The 13806-nt window shown below is 40.5% G+C and overlaps 2 protein-coding genes across 3 annotated transcripts in view; one reads left to right on the forward strand and one right to left on the reverse strand.

The window, feature by feature from the left end:
- TIAM2 (TIAM Rac1 associated GEF 2) overlaps positions 1-3566 on the forward strand; it is a 507083-nt gene extending 503517 nt beyond the window's left edge. Inside the window, exon 32 of the mRNA XM_066596062.1 lies at positions 2816-3566. Within this exon, the coding sequence (XP_066452159.1) occupies positions 2816-3483 (668 nt within the window). The 3' untranslated portion in view covers positions 3484-3566. The remainder of the gene's footprint in view (positions 1-2815) is intronic.
- A 1899-nt stretch (positions 3567-5465) lies between these two features.
- Positions 5466-13806, reverse strand: part of TFB1M (transcription factor B1, mitochondrial) — a 187849-nt gene continuing 179508 nt past the window's right edge. For both annotated transcript variants that reach the window (XM_066596065.1, XM_066596064.1), the window contains one exon: positions 5466-7335. In XM_066596065.1, the coding sequence (XP_066452162.1) occupies positions 7089-7335 (247 nt within the window). In that variant the 3' untranslated portion in view covers positions 5466-7088. The remainder of the gene's footprint in view (positions 7336-13806) is intronic.

A 13806-nucleotide genomic window follows, 5' to 3' on the forward strand; every position in this document is an offset into this window, starting at 1 on the left:
TAACTGCGTGAAAATAGCGTGAGTGGTCGATTTCCCATTATCAAGCCACAAGCTTAATTAGCAGTGTAATTGCTCATTCACACTATTGGGAGCTGTGTGGTGCTTTAAAAAAGCACTGCTGCTCCGGGAGGAGAGAGAGGTGAAGGAAAGCCCTGGGGGGACCCCCTTCTCTTTGGGGCTTCCCTTAATCTCAACGGGGCTGGGGGGATATTCCCAACAGTGGCGAGACTGGGGTTTGCCTGCATAGGAGAGTAAGGGATTCTCCAGCTGCTGGGGATTTCCTTATTCTTCCCTGCGGTGAACCCCGGTCTCGCCGCTGCAGAGGATATTCCTCCAGCCCCGCAGAGAAGGGGGTTCCCCCGGTCCTTTCCTTCATCTCTCTCTCCCTGCTATGGGGCGATTCCCCTGTAGTGGGGAGAAAGGGAGTGAGTGGCTATAGGGCTTACATGAGAGGGGGGCGGGGCTCTCTTTTTGCTATGGGACAATTCCTGGGAGAGCCCCTCTAGCCCCGTTCCCTCTCTCCCCACTACTAGGCATTTTCCTCTAACCCTGCCCTCTCTCCCTGCTCTCAGAGAAGCCCTATAGCCACTTCCCTTCTTTCTTCCCGCTACAGGGGTATCACCCCATAGCGGGGAGAGAGAGGTTCCCCTGCAGGGGAGAATAAGAAAATTCCCACCAGCAGGGGATTTCCTTCTTGCTGTTAAAACTGCAGAATGATGTTATAGAGCTGAAAAATATATAGAAATACAAAAGTTACATAAGATGAAATACTAGAGGCCACAACAGGCTATAGGTGGAGCCATAAGGTTATAGGTAAAGTCATAAAAAGGCTATATACCAAGCGATAAAAGCTATAAAGACTATTATGCTATAGGCAGAGCTCCAAAACCTCCAGAGACAGGCAGGTATCTGCTGCAGGAGAAAATGGGATGATTCCAGGCTTACACACTGGAGACCTACACCAGGACAGGTAACCTCTCATGCCATAGAGTGTAGGAGTGAGGGCCTGCAGTCTGCCACCCGTAGAGATCTGGAAGACTCCTTGAAAGAACAGAAGCAGCAGCTCTCTCAGCATTTTCCAAACCCTTCTTATGATAGTAAAGAGGAACTGAGGAGGCGAAGAGTGTGCCTGCCTTTAAAGAGATCTGGGGGGTTCCCGTTTCCTATCTGGATGGGAGGCAGGCTCTCACTGGTGCCGTCAAGGCAGAAGGGAAATTATAATATTATTTCTAAAAAGGTTTCTTTTTGGTTATGTAAAAACTCAAATTCTTCAACTAAAATTGACTAAAGGGGTTTTCCAGGCATAATTACTACTGATGACCTATCATCAGGATAGGTCATCAATAGTTGATCAGCCAGGGTCAGCTGCTTGGGACCCTGACCGATCAGCTGAGCGGGCACATACTGTCAAAGCAATGAGAGCCATGCCTGCAGTGACAAGCACCAGCCATTACACGGGAGGTCGGTGCGGAGACTTCTGCTTCAAATACACAGAGCTTTATGTGGAAACCTCCACGCCAACCTTCCATGTAGTGTCCAGCGCTTGTCACTGCAGACACAGCTCCCATTGATTTCAATGAGAGCCGTGCCTGCAGTTACAAGCGACGGCCACTACACGGAGGTCATCAATGGTATTTATGCCTGAAAAGCCCCTTTAAGCATATTATTTCTAGACCACGCAAGAACTGTTATAGTATGTATCAAATGTAGATTACTGGCATTCATACCACATTCTACAATAAGATATAGATATAATAGAATATAGCATTATGCATTCACACGTGTTCATACACCATTGAAATGCTGTGAAATGCCATAGAAATTACAGTACAATGTAAGTGATGTTTTAACTAATCCCATTTACTTACAGTGGAGAAAAAAATGTGGTGGAAGTTAATTGTGCTGCAGGTCTGCAGCATGCTCTCTTGCAAAACTGATTAATTGCAATGAGCGATTTCTGCATCAAAATCTACACATGGATTTACTCCCTGATGTGTAATCACATCCTTAGATTGAATGGTATGCCACAGTCCCGTCAGTTGTAGTAAGACAGGGGAGTGTCTACATAACATTGGCTTCCTGCTTTAAATTTTTCTAAAGAGCGCCACTAATAGGCTTACAGCCACAGCAGTATAAACAGCAACATTGCAAAAATAAAAATACATAGTATAAGGTCCAGGTACTCTACATCCTTTCCAAAAATACATGTTTGGATAGAACCAAATGTTCACTTTTACTACTTTTGTAGCTAATGTTTTAGCCACACTTGAATTTACCACATGTATGAATGGCTTTAAACCAAATAGCATCTTGTAACTCACACTGTATAAAATAAATGTAACAAAAAACTTAAGTTTTTAAATATTTTATATAGATTTTATACCTAAAAAAAACAGGAATGCAGGCCTTGTTCAGATGTGGCAGATTTCTAATGCAACAATATAATGCTTTAAACGCCTATACTGTATATCGTAGATTTGCTGGAAAAGTTTTACCATGTCAGGACATGGCCTTAAAAGGGGTTGTCCCACTTTTGAGAGGAAGCAGGCAGCTCTGTATATTGCGCAGTGGCCTGGGTTGGTAATGCAGGCAGAATCATTCATTAGGACTCAGCCTACAGTACCAACCCAGGACGCTGCACAATGTATGGAGCTGTCTGCTTCCTGCAGCAAAACAGCTAGAAGTGGGACAACCCCTTAAAGCTTGAGGGTAAAGAACATTTGACTGGGAAATGAAGTGAAGATAGATCTGCCCTACAAGCACTTTATAACCATTTCTAACTTGTATCCTTTCCTGTGTTCAACTTTGCAAACAGCTTCAACAAGGTCCTTAAAAGTGCTAAAACACAGCTCTAGTACGGATTGGAGCAACAGTACAAGGGATAAGGGGAATGGACATGGATTAGATTCAGATGATGGCAGTCTAAGCAGTGGCACACAAAGTAGTGGTTGTCCAACAATAGAAAGCTTACAGGAGTCCAAAAATCTCTCTCCAGTCAAGCATCTAAAAAAGAATGTTGTGGCCGTACCAAACGCAACAGTGAAGGAATCGGACATTCTCAGTGACGACGATGAGGATTTCAGGTTGTCAAATGTGACAACCAGCTCAGCAAGTATGAGAAAGAGCCCTCAAGGAATTGAAATAGACTTCCAGAACCTAAATATTTCTGAACATTCCAAAAGTGAGGCAAAATACAAGGAACCCAAAATGATTGATGCAGAGGGCAACTACCAGCATGAGGAACACTCAAAATTGGTAAGGGGACATTTCTGTCCAATTAAACGAAGGGTTACCAGCACAAAACGGGAAAAAGAAATTCTACAAGCAGTGAAGGACCACCAACAATCTCATGACAGCCATTCTGATTCTGCAAATATTGACCTGAATGCCATTCTGGAGAGGGAATTCAGCATTCAGAGTTTAAAATCTGTAGTAAATGAAGACTGTTTTTATGAAAGTGTTGGGAACTGTGGAAAGTCTTAGCTCCGTTAAATAGGAAGGAATCCCAGTTTGCATAAACGTTATGTAATTTATGTCACAGACTGAAATCCTAGTTTTATTTTTATTCATATAAAACTTAACTTTTAATTAAATAATATAGTCTAAAATCCTAAACGGAAGGGAAGGCTTTCATAAAAGAACTTTATTATTACGTATGCAGATGATGCATCTGATTGTATTCTGTATATCTCACGTGTCACCCTCAAGATAATCTGCTATAAGGTGTTTGCAGACTCACTTAAGATCACTGGATGACTTTACACCAGATTCGATAAAAACGTGCACCGAATGATGTCTTATACGTTTCTTTTCACTGGTTTATAGATATACAGGGATCCAATTTCAATAACTCTGATCCTTTGGTGAGATAATGAATTTGTCAAAAAAGACAAGTAATCTCTTTTTTTGGTTCTGTTCTCTCTATATACAATGCTCAACGCGTTTCCTCGCTCTCGCGATTCATCAGGAGCAGTGTTACATCAAATGGATAGCGTTTGCACACTCAATGATGATTTATGAGTTAGTAACGCATAGAACCAGATGATAGCTAACATCCGCAACTCTCTGTGTACCTAATCCCATGCGTTTTCATTACCAATGGGATTAATTATACGGAGTGCATAGAATCAACCAATGGATAGAGTCTGCACACTCAATAATGATTTATGAGTTCGTAACGCTATGTAACCAAATGATGATCTATAAGGATCATCTAAAGTGGTTACAATTGTGCTGCACATATGCTGCTGTCTATTTCTCGACAAGCAACATGTGCTGCCAGATACCAATCTAGGGCTCTTATTGGGAAACTGACAACAATCTGTCTTGAAGCCAGATGGATTTTTTAGCCTGGCTTGCTCACTATCGCTCCTAGATTTCTCAAACTGAAGACCCCCCCAAAAGTCTGTCAGGGTACCGGCCTATGACCTAGAGTCCCTTCCTATGCTCGGGCACTAGCCCTCACCAAGGCTGGAGTTGCTGCCAGATCCTTCCTGTTTGTTATTTTATTGTGCTGCTGACCTCTCTGCAAAGCCGGGCCACTAGTGAATAGGGCTAGTGCCCGAGCATAGGAAGGGACTCTAGGTCATAGGCCGGTACCCTGACAGACTTTTGGGGGGGGTCTTCAGTTTGAGAAGTCTAGGAGCGATAGTGAGCAAGCCAGGCTAAAAAATCCATCTGGTTTCAAGACAGATTGTTGTCAGTTTCCCAATAAGTGCCCTAGATTGGTATCTGGCAGCACATGTTGCTTGTCGAGAAATAGACAGCAGCATATGTGCAGCACAATTGTAACCACTTTAGATGATCCTTATAGATCATCATTTGGTTACATAGCGTTACGAACTCATAAATCATTATTGAGTGTGCAGACGCTATCCATTGGTTGATTCTATGCACTCCGTATAATTAATCCCATTGGTAATGAAAACGCATGGGATTAGGTACACAGAGAGTTGCGGATGTTAGCTATCATCTGGTTCTATGCGTTACTAACTCATAAATCATCATTGAGTGTGCAAACGCTATCCATTTGATGTAACACTGCTCCTGATGAATCGCGAGAGCGAGGAAACGCGTTGAGCATTGTATATAGAGAGAACAGAACCAAAAAAAGAGATTACTTGTCTTTTTTGACAAATTCATTATCTCACCAAAGGATCAGAGTTATTGAAATTAGATCCCTGTATATCTATAAACCAGCGAAAAGAAACGTATAAGACATCATTCGGTGCACGTTTTTATCGAATCTGGTGTAAAGTCATCCAGTGATCTTAAGTGAGTCTGCAAACACCTTATAGCAGATTATCTTGAGGGTGACACGTGAGATATACAGAATACAATCAGATGCATCATCTGCATACGTAATAATAAAGTTCTTTTATGAAAGCCTTCCCTTCCGTTTAGGATTTTAGACTATATTATTTAATTAAAAGTTAAGTTTTATATGAATAAAAATAAAACTAGGATTTCAGTCTGTGACAAAAGTTAAAAGGATATACTGGTCCTCTGCAGCGGTGACGTTATGTAATTTAGTAGTGACACGGACATGGGTCTCAAACTAATAGAAGCATTGAGCTGATAAAATCTGGGATTTTCTTGTTTTATTTCTTTGCAAGCTACATTTGGACTAGAATTTGAAGAAAAACTACTTACTGTATGTTTAAATTTTTTCTTGTGCACTACTTCATGTTGCCACATATTGTTTAAGTTATTTTTATTTATTGTGAATTGGAATAATAAAGCTGACCAAATTCAAAACTTTTTGAAAGGGTATCAAAATGTTGTCATTTAATTCTATAGTTTTCATAATATAAAATTATGCATGCCGTCACTGAGATGGTAGTCATTTTTTAAAGGCAGTTGAGGGCACAAATAAAAAGTTGCAAATCTTGGTTATGTAACATTAATTGCATTAAGGATGAATTGTACTCAGATGGGATATCTGTGACTGAAGGCTTAGGGCATTTATTTTTTTCAAGTCACTTAAATTATTTTAGTGTTTAGTACACCAACGTGTTGGCATTTCATTTTGTACACCATGATATGGTTTTATTAAAAAAAAAAAAAAAAAACCTTTTATAAATATACATGTATAAAAAGAAAATCTTGTACTGTAATATTTTTGTTGGCTGTATTTTCTTTTCTTTATCATGTACAGTAAAATAAGTTGTTGCCCTAATTCATTGTGGAACTTTTTTCTTGAATCGGCGTCATTATGCTTTATTTGTATTTACAATTATTGTATGCTTTTTATTTTACCTTCTATTTTTCTGAACACTCATAACTTGTATGCAAACGGTAAAAAAAAATTAGAATAAGGATAATTTCACACAGGCGAGTGTGATATCGGGCCATGAAACTCGGTTAGATTTCATGCTCGCCAACATGTCATTTCATTGTGAATACAAGGCGTTTTTGTGTTAAAACCGCCCCACAACACTTCGGGGAAGTAGCCGTGGTGGCAGAGGATTAATGGGTAAACCTCGCATTATACTCATGCGCACCTCACACTTGTGCAATGCTTTGGCGGCTCCATTAAAAACAATGGGCAATGCAATGCAAGGCATTCCATAGGACTGCCCAAAGACAAGACATTCCGCAATCGCTCATGTGTACGACCCCATTCAAAAATGGGGTTCATATTCGTGCGAGATTTGTGCATCTCGCACGAGTTTCTCGGCTGTGTGAAAATGGCCTAATGCTGGTTTCACTTAAAGTTTTTGCGGCAGATTGTTGAGTAAAAATCAGTAGTGGATCCAGCAGGAAGGAGAAGTCCATGTCCTTCCTTTTTACATTTCTTATTTCTTCTGAATCCACTTCTGGCTTCCATATCTCCATAGTGACCTGTAGCAGAAAATGATTATAACAAGGTGGTGTTTTCCCAAAAAGATAGTGTGTATGAGAAGCTATTTTAAAGAAATTACTAAACACTTTTTTTGATGATGCACAGCTTACAGCTCCAACAATTCTTCCAGCAAAGTTGCATGTAAGAGGTGGAATTTTGCGTTTAGTTTTCTTTTTAATTGCTTTAAACAAATATGAAAAACAAGCAAAGGAGAAAAAAAATGGGTTTTAACTATAAAATAAAGCTAGCTCAGTGTGATTTGGGGAGTCTTCTGGGTATCTTGGTTCCTCTTCACTTTTTTCTGATGAAGTTCTTCTCTGAAGTTATAGGAAAATAGATGTGGATCCTGTTCACACATTTCTCTGTAGGCATTACATAAACCTTGGAAATGTTTCATTGTCAGTGCAGAAGGTCGCAGTGTTGGTTCTACATCAGCGGAGGTCAGGATCTGCTCTGTGAGTTTCGTACGCTGCTCTTCAGGGAATAACATTCTACAAAAGACAAAACAATCTAGTGAAATTCATAACCACTTGTTAGTTATACAGTCCATGTGATTTTAGTAAAAGTCAAAAGTGATCCATTTAAAAAGAGCAATACAAAAAAAAAATTGCATACACTGGTGCTTAAAAGTTTGTGAACTCTTCAGAATTTTCCATATTTTTGCTTATATTTGACCTAGAACTACATTAGACTTTCACATAATTCTTAACAGTAGATAAAGAGACCCAAATCAACAGTCAGACTTAATCATTTATTTATTGAGGAAAATTATTCATCATTACGTCTGGGAGTTGCAAAAGAATGTGAACCTTTAGAAGTAGCAGGTAATTGAAGGTTAAATTACAGTAGGTCAATCAATGGGTTGACAATCCAATAGTCCGTGAAAAAGAAACACCTGTCAGTGTGAATAGGATATTTGGTTATAATGGGTCCATGGATTGGCAGAATTAGGTGGGGGCATGGGGTGGATATTCCTGACTAACCACTGTGTGGCGGAGGTATAGAAGTACCCATGCATGAGTGCAGCTATCTTCATGGGAGTAGTGAAACATTCTGCTGCTTCTCAAGCTACAACGAGTATTGCATGCCTGGTCTCCTTTCTGGAGTGTGAATGGAAAAGAAAGACACCCCCGCACTTCCAGGAGGTTGAAGTCCTTGAAGTCGAACAAAAACATAATATAACACATTTCAACTTGTCTTTCAAGAGCGTTCTATAGGGCAGCTACAAAAATACAAAACTTTAGCAAGACTAAGTTCGATCAGCATTGTGATGTCCTTAACCTTATTAATTGGGAAAATGTCCTCAAAAATAGGAGTATAAACAATAAATGGGAAATATTTAAAAACATCTTAATTACTTACTGTGAGCGATTTGTACCTTACCGGAATAAAAGACTTGGTAATACGAGAAAACCAATGTGGCTCAATAAAGATGTAAAGGGGGCAATAAACAGTAAAAAGACAGTGTTTAAACTACTGAAACAAGAAGGCAATGAAGAGGCACTAAAAACTTATACTGTAAGTGAAAAAATTAATTCTGTAAAAATCAGATAAAAGCAGCAAAGCTGGAGACATAGAGACTTATTGCCAAGGAGAGTAAAACTAACCTTATCAGTTTTTCAACTATATAAACAGTAAAACTATTATTACTGAAAGTGTTGGCCCTTTAATAAATAATGTAGGAGAAATTGTAGAGGCTGATGAGGAGAAAGGAAATCTTTGAAATAGAAAAAAACTCCAGTGTATTCACACAGGAAAATGAAATGTCAGATGACATGCAGAGTGATAAAGTAAACTCTCTACTAAATGTTACCAGTCTAACCTAGGAAGTAGTACAAAGCCATTTTAAATTGATTAAAATAGACAAATCCCCATATCTCAATAGCATACACCTCCGGGTTCTAAGGGAATTAAGTAGTATGATACAGAGACCATTGTTTCTTATATTTAAGGACTCCATTGTGACGGGGTCTGTTCCACTGGATTAGTGCACAGCCAATGTGGTGCCGATATTCAAAAAGGGGTTAAAAAGTCTTACTACCATTGTGGGTGAAATGTTTGAAGCGTTTTATAGAGATGCTACCCTGGAGTACCTCAAGCAAAATAGCTGTATAACTCCATATCACCATGGGTTTATGAGAGATCGCTCCTGTCAAACCAACCTGATCATCTTCTACGAGGAGGTAAGTTCTAGACTGGACCATAGAGAATCACTAGATCTTGTATATCTAGCCTTTTGATACTGTGCTGCATAAAAGGTTGGTATATAAAATGAGAATGCTTGGTCTGGGCGAGAATGTGGGTAAGAAACTGGGTCAGTGATAGAAAGCAGAGGGGGGTTATAAATACATACTCTAATTTGTTCACTGTTATTACTGGGGTACCACAGGGGGCAGTATTGGAGGAGTTACTGTTACGAGTGGGGTACCACAGGGGGCAGTCTTTGGCCTCTTCTCTTTCATTCAAAACGTTTTTAATAGGACAATGTAAACATCGTATATGGAGCGAATCATTCCAGTTTACAACTGCTTTTAGCTTGTAAATATTAAAGTGGAAACAATTGCATCATCAATTGACATCTATATTCTCTCTGTCCTAAATTTTTCACTTAGATAAAAACCTAACCAGACATAAAACAAAATTACAGACAAAAAGAAATACAAGAATAAGAGAACAACAAGGAAAGGAGAGAGAGATACAATAAGGGAAAGTAGAGCAGAAAGGGGGAGAGGAAGGAATGGGGTTAGGTAGGGGTGAGAGATGGGTCATTTGTGAACTTCAAAGGGACTTGCGTCCACAAAATTTGGAGTCTTCGAGGGCTAAACTGTCTGAACCATGGGGTCGGCACTGCATTATCTGTTGACACGATGGCTTCATGCTCCCCTTATTCCTGAGAGGAAGAGGACGGACGACGCGCCTAAGACAAAATTAACCCCCGGGCGACCCATTCCGTAGCTCCAGGGGATGCCCTGAAGTCCAGGCAGGGCCGCCAAATTGCATAAAACCCTTCTGTGGTTATGTCCTCATCCGCTCACACCTCACCAGCTCATTGACCGCCTCCACCAAGTGGCTCCTGGAAGGATACGCAGCGGACCGCCAGAACCTTGGAATGGCTTGTCTGGCCGCCTGGACAAAAAAAAAAATCGAAGCAGGCCTTTCTTGGTCTGTGAGATAGGTCACATAGACAACACAGCTATTTCGAGAGTGAGAGTGACACCCCCACACAGGCTGTTTTCTAGTTTTGATACGTCTTCCCACAGAGCGGCTAACGGTGGGCATTCCCACCATATGTGAGACATATTTCCCCTCATGTCTGGGCATCTCCAACATGAGGGGGAGGATTGAGGAAACATTTTGCAAAGCCACTCTGGGGATCTGTACCAGCGTGACATCTTGAAATTTAGTTCTGTAATCTAGATTAGACCAACCCTTTATGTGTCAGAGCAATAGCCTTCCCCCAAATCACCGGAGGAAAACATCTGCCCAGCTCCTCCTCCCAGGCCTCCACATACCCCATCTCCCGATCTAGCAACATCTTATATAGTAATAAAATTACGTGTCTGGGAGATTCAGTGGACATGCAAATTTTTTCAAAGGGAGTGAGATCTTTTGCTAAATTCGCCCAGGGTGTCAGGGAGTCCAACGAGCTCCTCACCTGAAAGTATTCCAGCCAGGCCCCTGGTGGAACATGATCCTCCACAAAGAACTCTGTCATGGGTCTCAGCCCCGACTGTCCCAGCACATCTCTCAGACGTGTCATAAAGGTGCGCGGGGACGGTTATCAGGGATTTTCGCTGCTTGAAAGCTATAAATTGGGGATTGGCCAGCAGTGAGGTGAGGGGACTAGAGACCAAGACCAGCAAGTCCCCTCTTGCAAAACCCGACCAAGCCTCCACCAGGTGGCTCAGCAGGTGTGATAATCTAGGGGAACCTCTGAGCAGGCCTCCCGGGATCCAGAACACACCCTGGGTCAACCTGGACTCTAGGTCATGCTCAATTTCGAACCATAGCATGGACTCCCGTGGTTTGAGAAGATTCAACATGCAATTTGCTATGTTGGCCTTATAATATAAGGAAAAATCCAGGAGACCCAAGCCTCCCCTCTCTTTGGCTCTAGCGAGCATGCAATATTTTAGTCTGGGTCTATGGCCTCGCCAAACAAATTTTGTAATTAAGGAGCGGATGTGCATCAAAAAGGGCCTGTGTAGCCTAATGGGAAATGCCTGGCATATATATAAAAACCTCGGGAGGGAATTCATTTTAACAGAGTTGATTCTACCCACCCCCGGAACAAGAAGAGTGGTTTCCAGTTATTCAAATCTCTTTCTAGATTAGCTAAAAAAGGTTTATTAAAGTGCAGATCGAACATGCCTGCAGGGTCTGCTGAGAGCTGAATACACAGATATTTAATGAAGTTAACTTGCCGTTTGAAAGGAAACAGTCTCTGTAGGGACAGCATCTCAGACGACGGGAGGGAGACATTCATTATTTCTGTTTTCTAGAGGTTGGTTTTCAAAGTTGCTCACTGCACTAAACCTACTAAACTCCTGCAACAGCATCGGAATTCCCACATTCGGACAGGACAAATATATAAGACGATCGTTTGCGAATAAAGAAAGTTTATGGTCTGCTTGTCCCACCTTAACGCCCCTAATAGAGTCATTCCTCCTGATAATATTAGCCAGGGATTCCATTGTTAGGATGTACAATAAAGGTGACAGCGAGCAACCCTGCTGCGTTCCATTCTGAATGGGGATGTTATCCGACAAGGGGGCCTTTTCTTTTTAATATATATATATTAAATTACATGGTAGAAGGATTGTGCACTAAAAATTGCAGATGACATTAAACTATATAAAGAAATGGACACAAGGAGATTGAAAGAGGATCTGGATAAGTTGGGGGCAGAAAAGTGGCAAATAAGTTTTAACACTGATAAATGTAAAGTTCTCCATATGGGCAGGGAACTACATGTCACCACTACACACTAAACAGGAAATCACTGGGGAACACTGACATGGAAAAGGACTTGGGCATTTTAGTTAACTGTAAGCTTAACTGGAGCAACCACTGTCAGGCAGCTGCTGACAAGGCAAATAGGATCATAGGGTGCATCAAAAGAATTCTAGGGGCATATGACGAGAGCATTGTTCTTTCTCTTTATGGTCAGACCATACATGGAATATTGTGGACAGTTTTGGGCAGCGGTACTCAAGAACGACCTATGAGCTAGAGCGCGTACAAAGGCAGACAACTAAAGTAATAAACGAAATGGGTGGACTACAATACCCAGAGAGGTTATCAAAATTGAGATTATTTAGTTTAAATAAATCTATGTATAAATATATCTGGGGACAATACAGAGATCTCTTCCATCATCTATTATACCCAGGACTGTAACAAGGTGGCACTCTAATAACTATGTATAGATATATCAGAGGTCAGCACAGTGATCTCTCCCATGATCTGTTTATACAGATATAACCGACTTTGCATGAGTTAATTTGGTTCAGGTGTTTACCTGTTATTCGCATAGTAAATTGTATGAATTTGTGGATACTTCAGAGGAACCGAGGAATAGAATATGTATACACAGAGGATCGTTAGATTCTCCTCAGACTACATGTACTGATGTCCCTTTGCAGAATGTGCCACCCCTCCCGATCTCCTCACTTTTTACCCTTAAAGGTAACACCCCTTTTTATTCAAATTTACCCACAGACGGGAGGTTGCAGCCTCTTCTTAGCCTTAAAGGCATGCTCCTTTCCTGCAGTCCATGGCGGCTTCCTTATGTCCTTTACAGCCTTTCAGTATATTCACACAGAGGTCAGTTAGATTCTGCTCAGTATATACGCGAAGAGGTCCGTTAGATTCTCCTCAGTATATACACATAGAGGGGGGGGGGGTACATTTTCCTCAGTATATACACACAGAAATCAATTAAATTCTCCTCAGTACATACACAAAGAGCTGAGGCAGATTTTCTTTAGTATATACACATATAGAGGTGAGGTAAATTCTCAGTATACAAATCATTTTCCTAGACTTTATGGTTTCTGAGAAAATAACTCTCTCATGGATTGCAGATTTTCGCAGTTTTTCACACTTAGAATTGAATATTGAAGTTGTGACCTCTTTTCCTATTTACAACCTAAAGAATGGTCGTGCCAAATTTCAAGTTTGTGTGGTACAGATGTGTGTTATTAGTTATATTACATAGGGGGTCACTTACTTTTGTGCTTAGATAGAATAATCAAGTTATGACCTTTTTACTTTTCCTATTTAGGACCTAAAGAATGGTCGTACCAAATTTAAGGTTTATGTGGTACAGATGTGTGTTATTAGTTATATTACATAGGGGGTCACTTACTTGTGCGCTTAGAATTGAATAATCAAGTTATGACCTTTTTTCTTTTCCTTTGTAGGACCTAAAAACATGGTCGTGCCAAATGTAAGGTTTGTACGACAGCGAGAAGTTAGAGAATTAGTGGCGAGTCAGTTAGTTAGTGAGGGCTTTCGTTAAAGCCGGGTATATCTGCTACTATATATATATATATATATATATATATATATATATATATATATTTATACACACACACACACACACACATATATATACAGTTAGGGCCAGAAATATTTGGACAGTAACACAATTTTCGCGAGTTGGGCTCTGCATGCCACCGCATTGGATTTGAAATGAAGCCTTTACAACAGAATTCAAGTGCAGATTGTAACGTTTAATTTAAAGGGTTGAACAAAAATATCTGATAGAAAATGTAGGAATTGTACACATTTCTTTACAAACACTCCACATTTTAGGAGCTCAAAAGTAATTGGACAAATAAACATAACCCAAACAAAATATTTTTTTTTCAATATTTTGTTGCGAATCCTTGGGAGGCAATCACTGCCTTAAGTCTGGAACCCATGGACATCACCAAACGCTGGGTTTCCTCCTTCTT

The sequence above is a fragment of the Eleutherodactylus coqui genome, chromosome 3 (genome assembly GCF_035609145.1).
Source record: "Eleutherodactylus coqui strain aEleCoq1 chromosome 3, aEleCoq1.hap1, whole genome shotgun sequence".
NCBI lineage: Eukaryota > Metazoa > Chordata > Amphibia > Anura > Eleutherodactylidae > Eleutherodactylus > Eleutherodactylus coqui.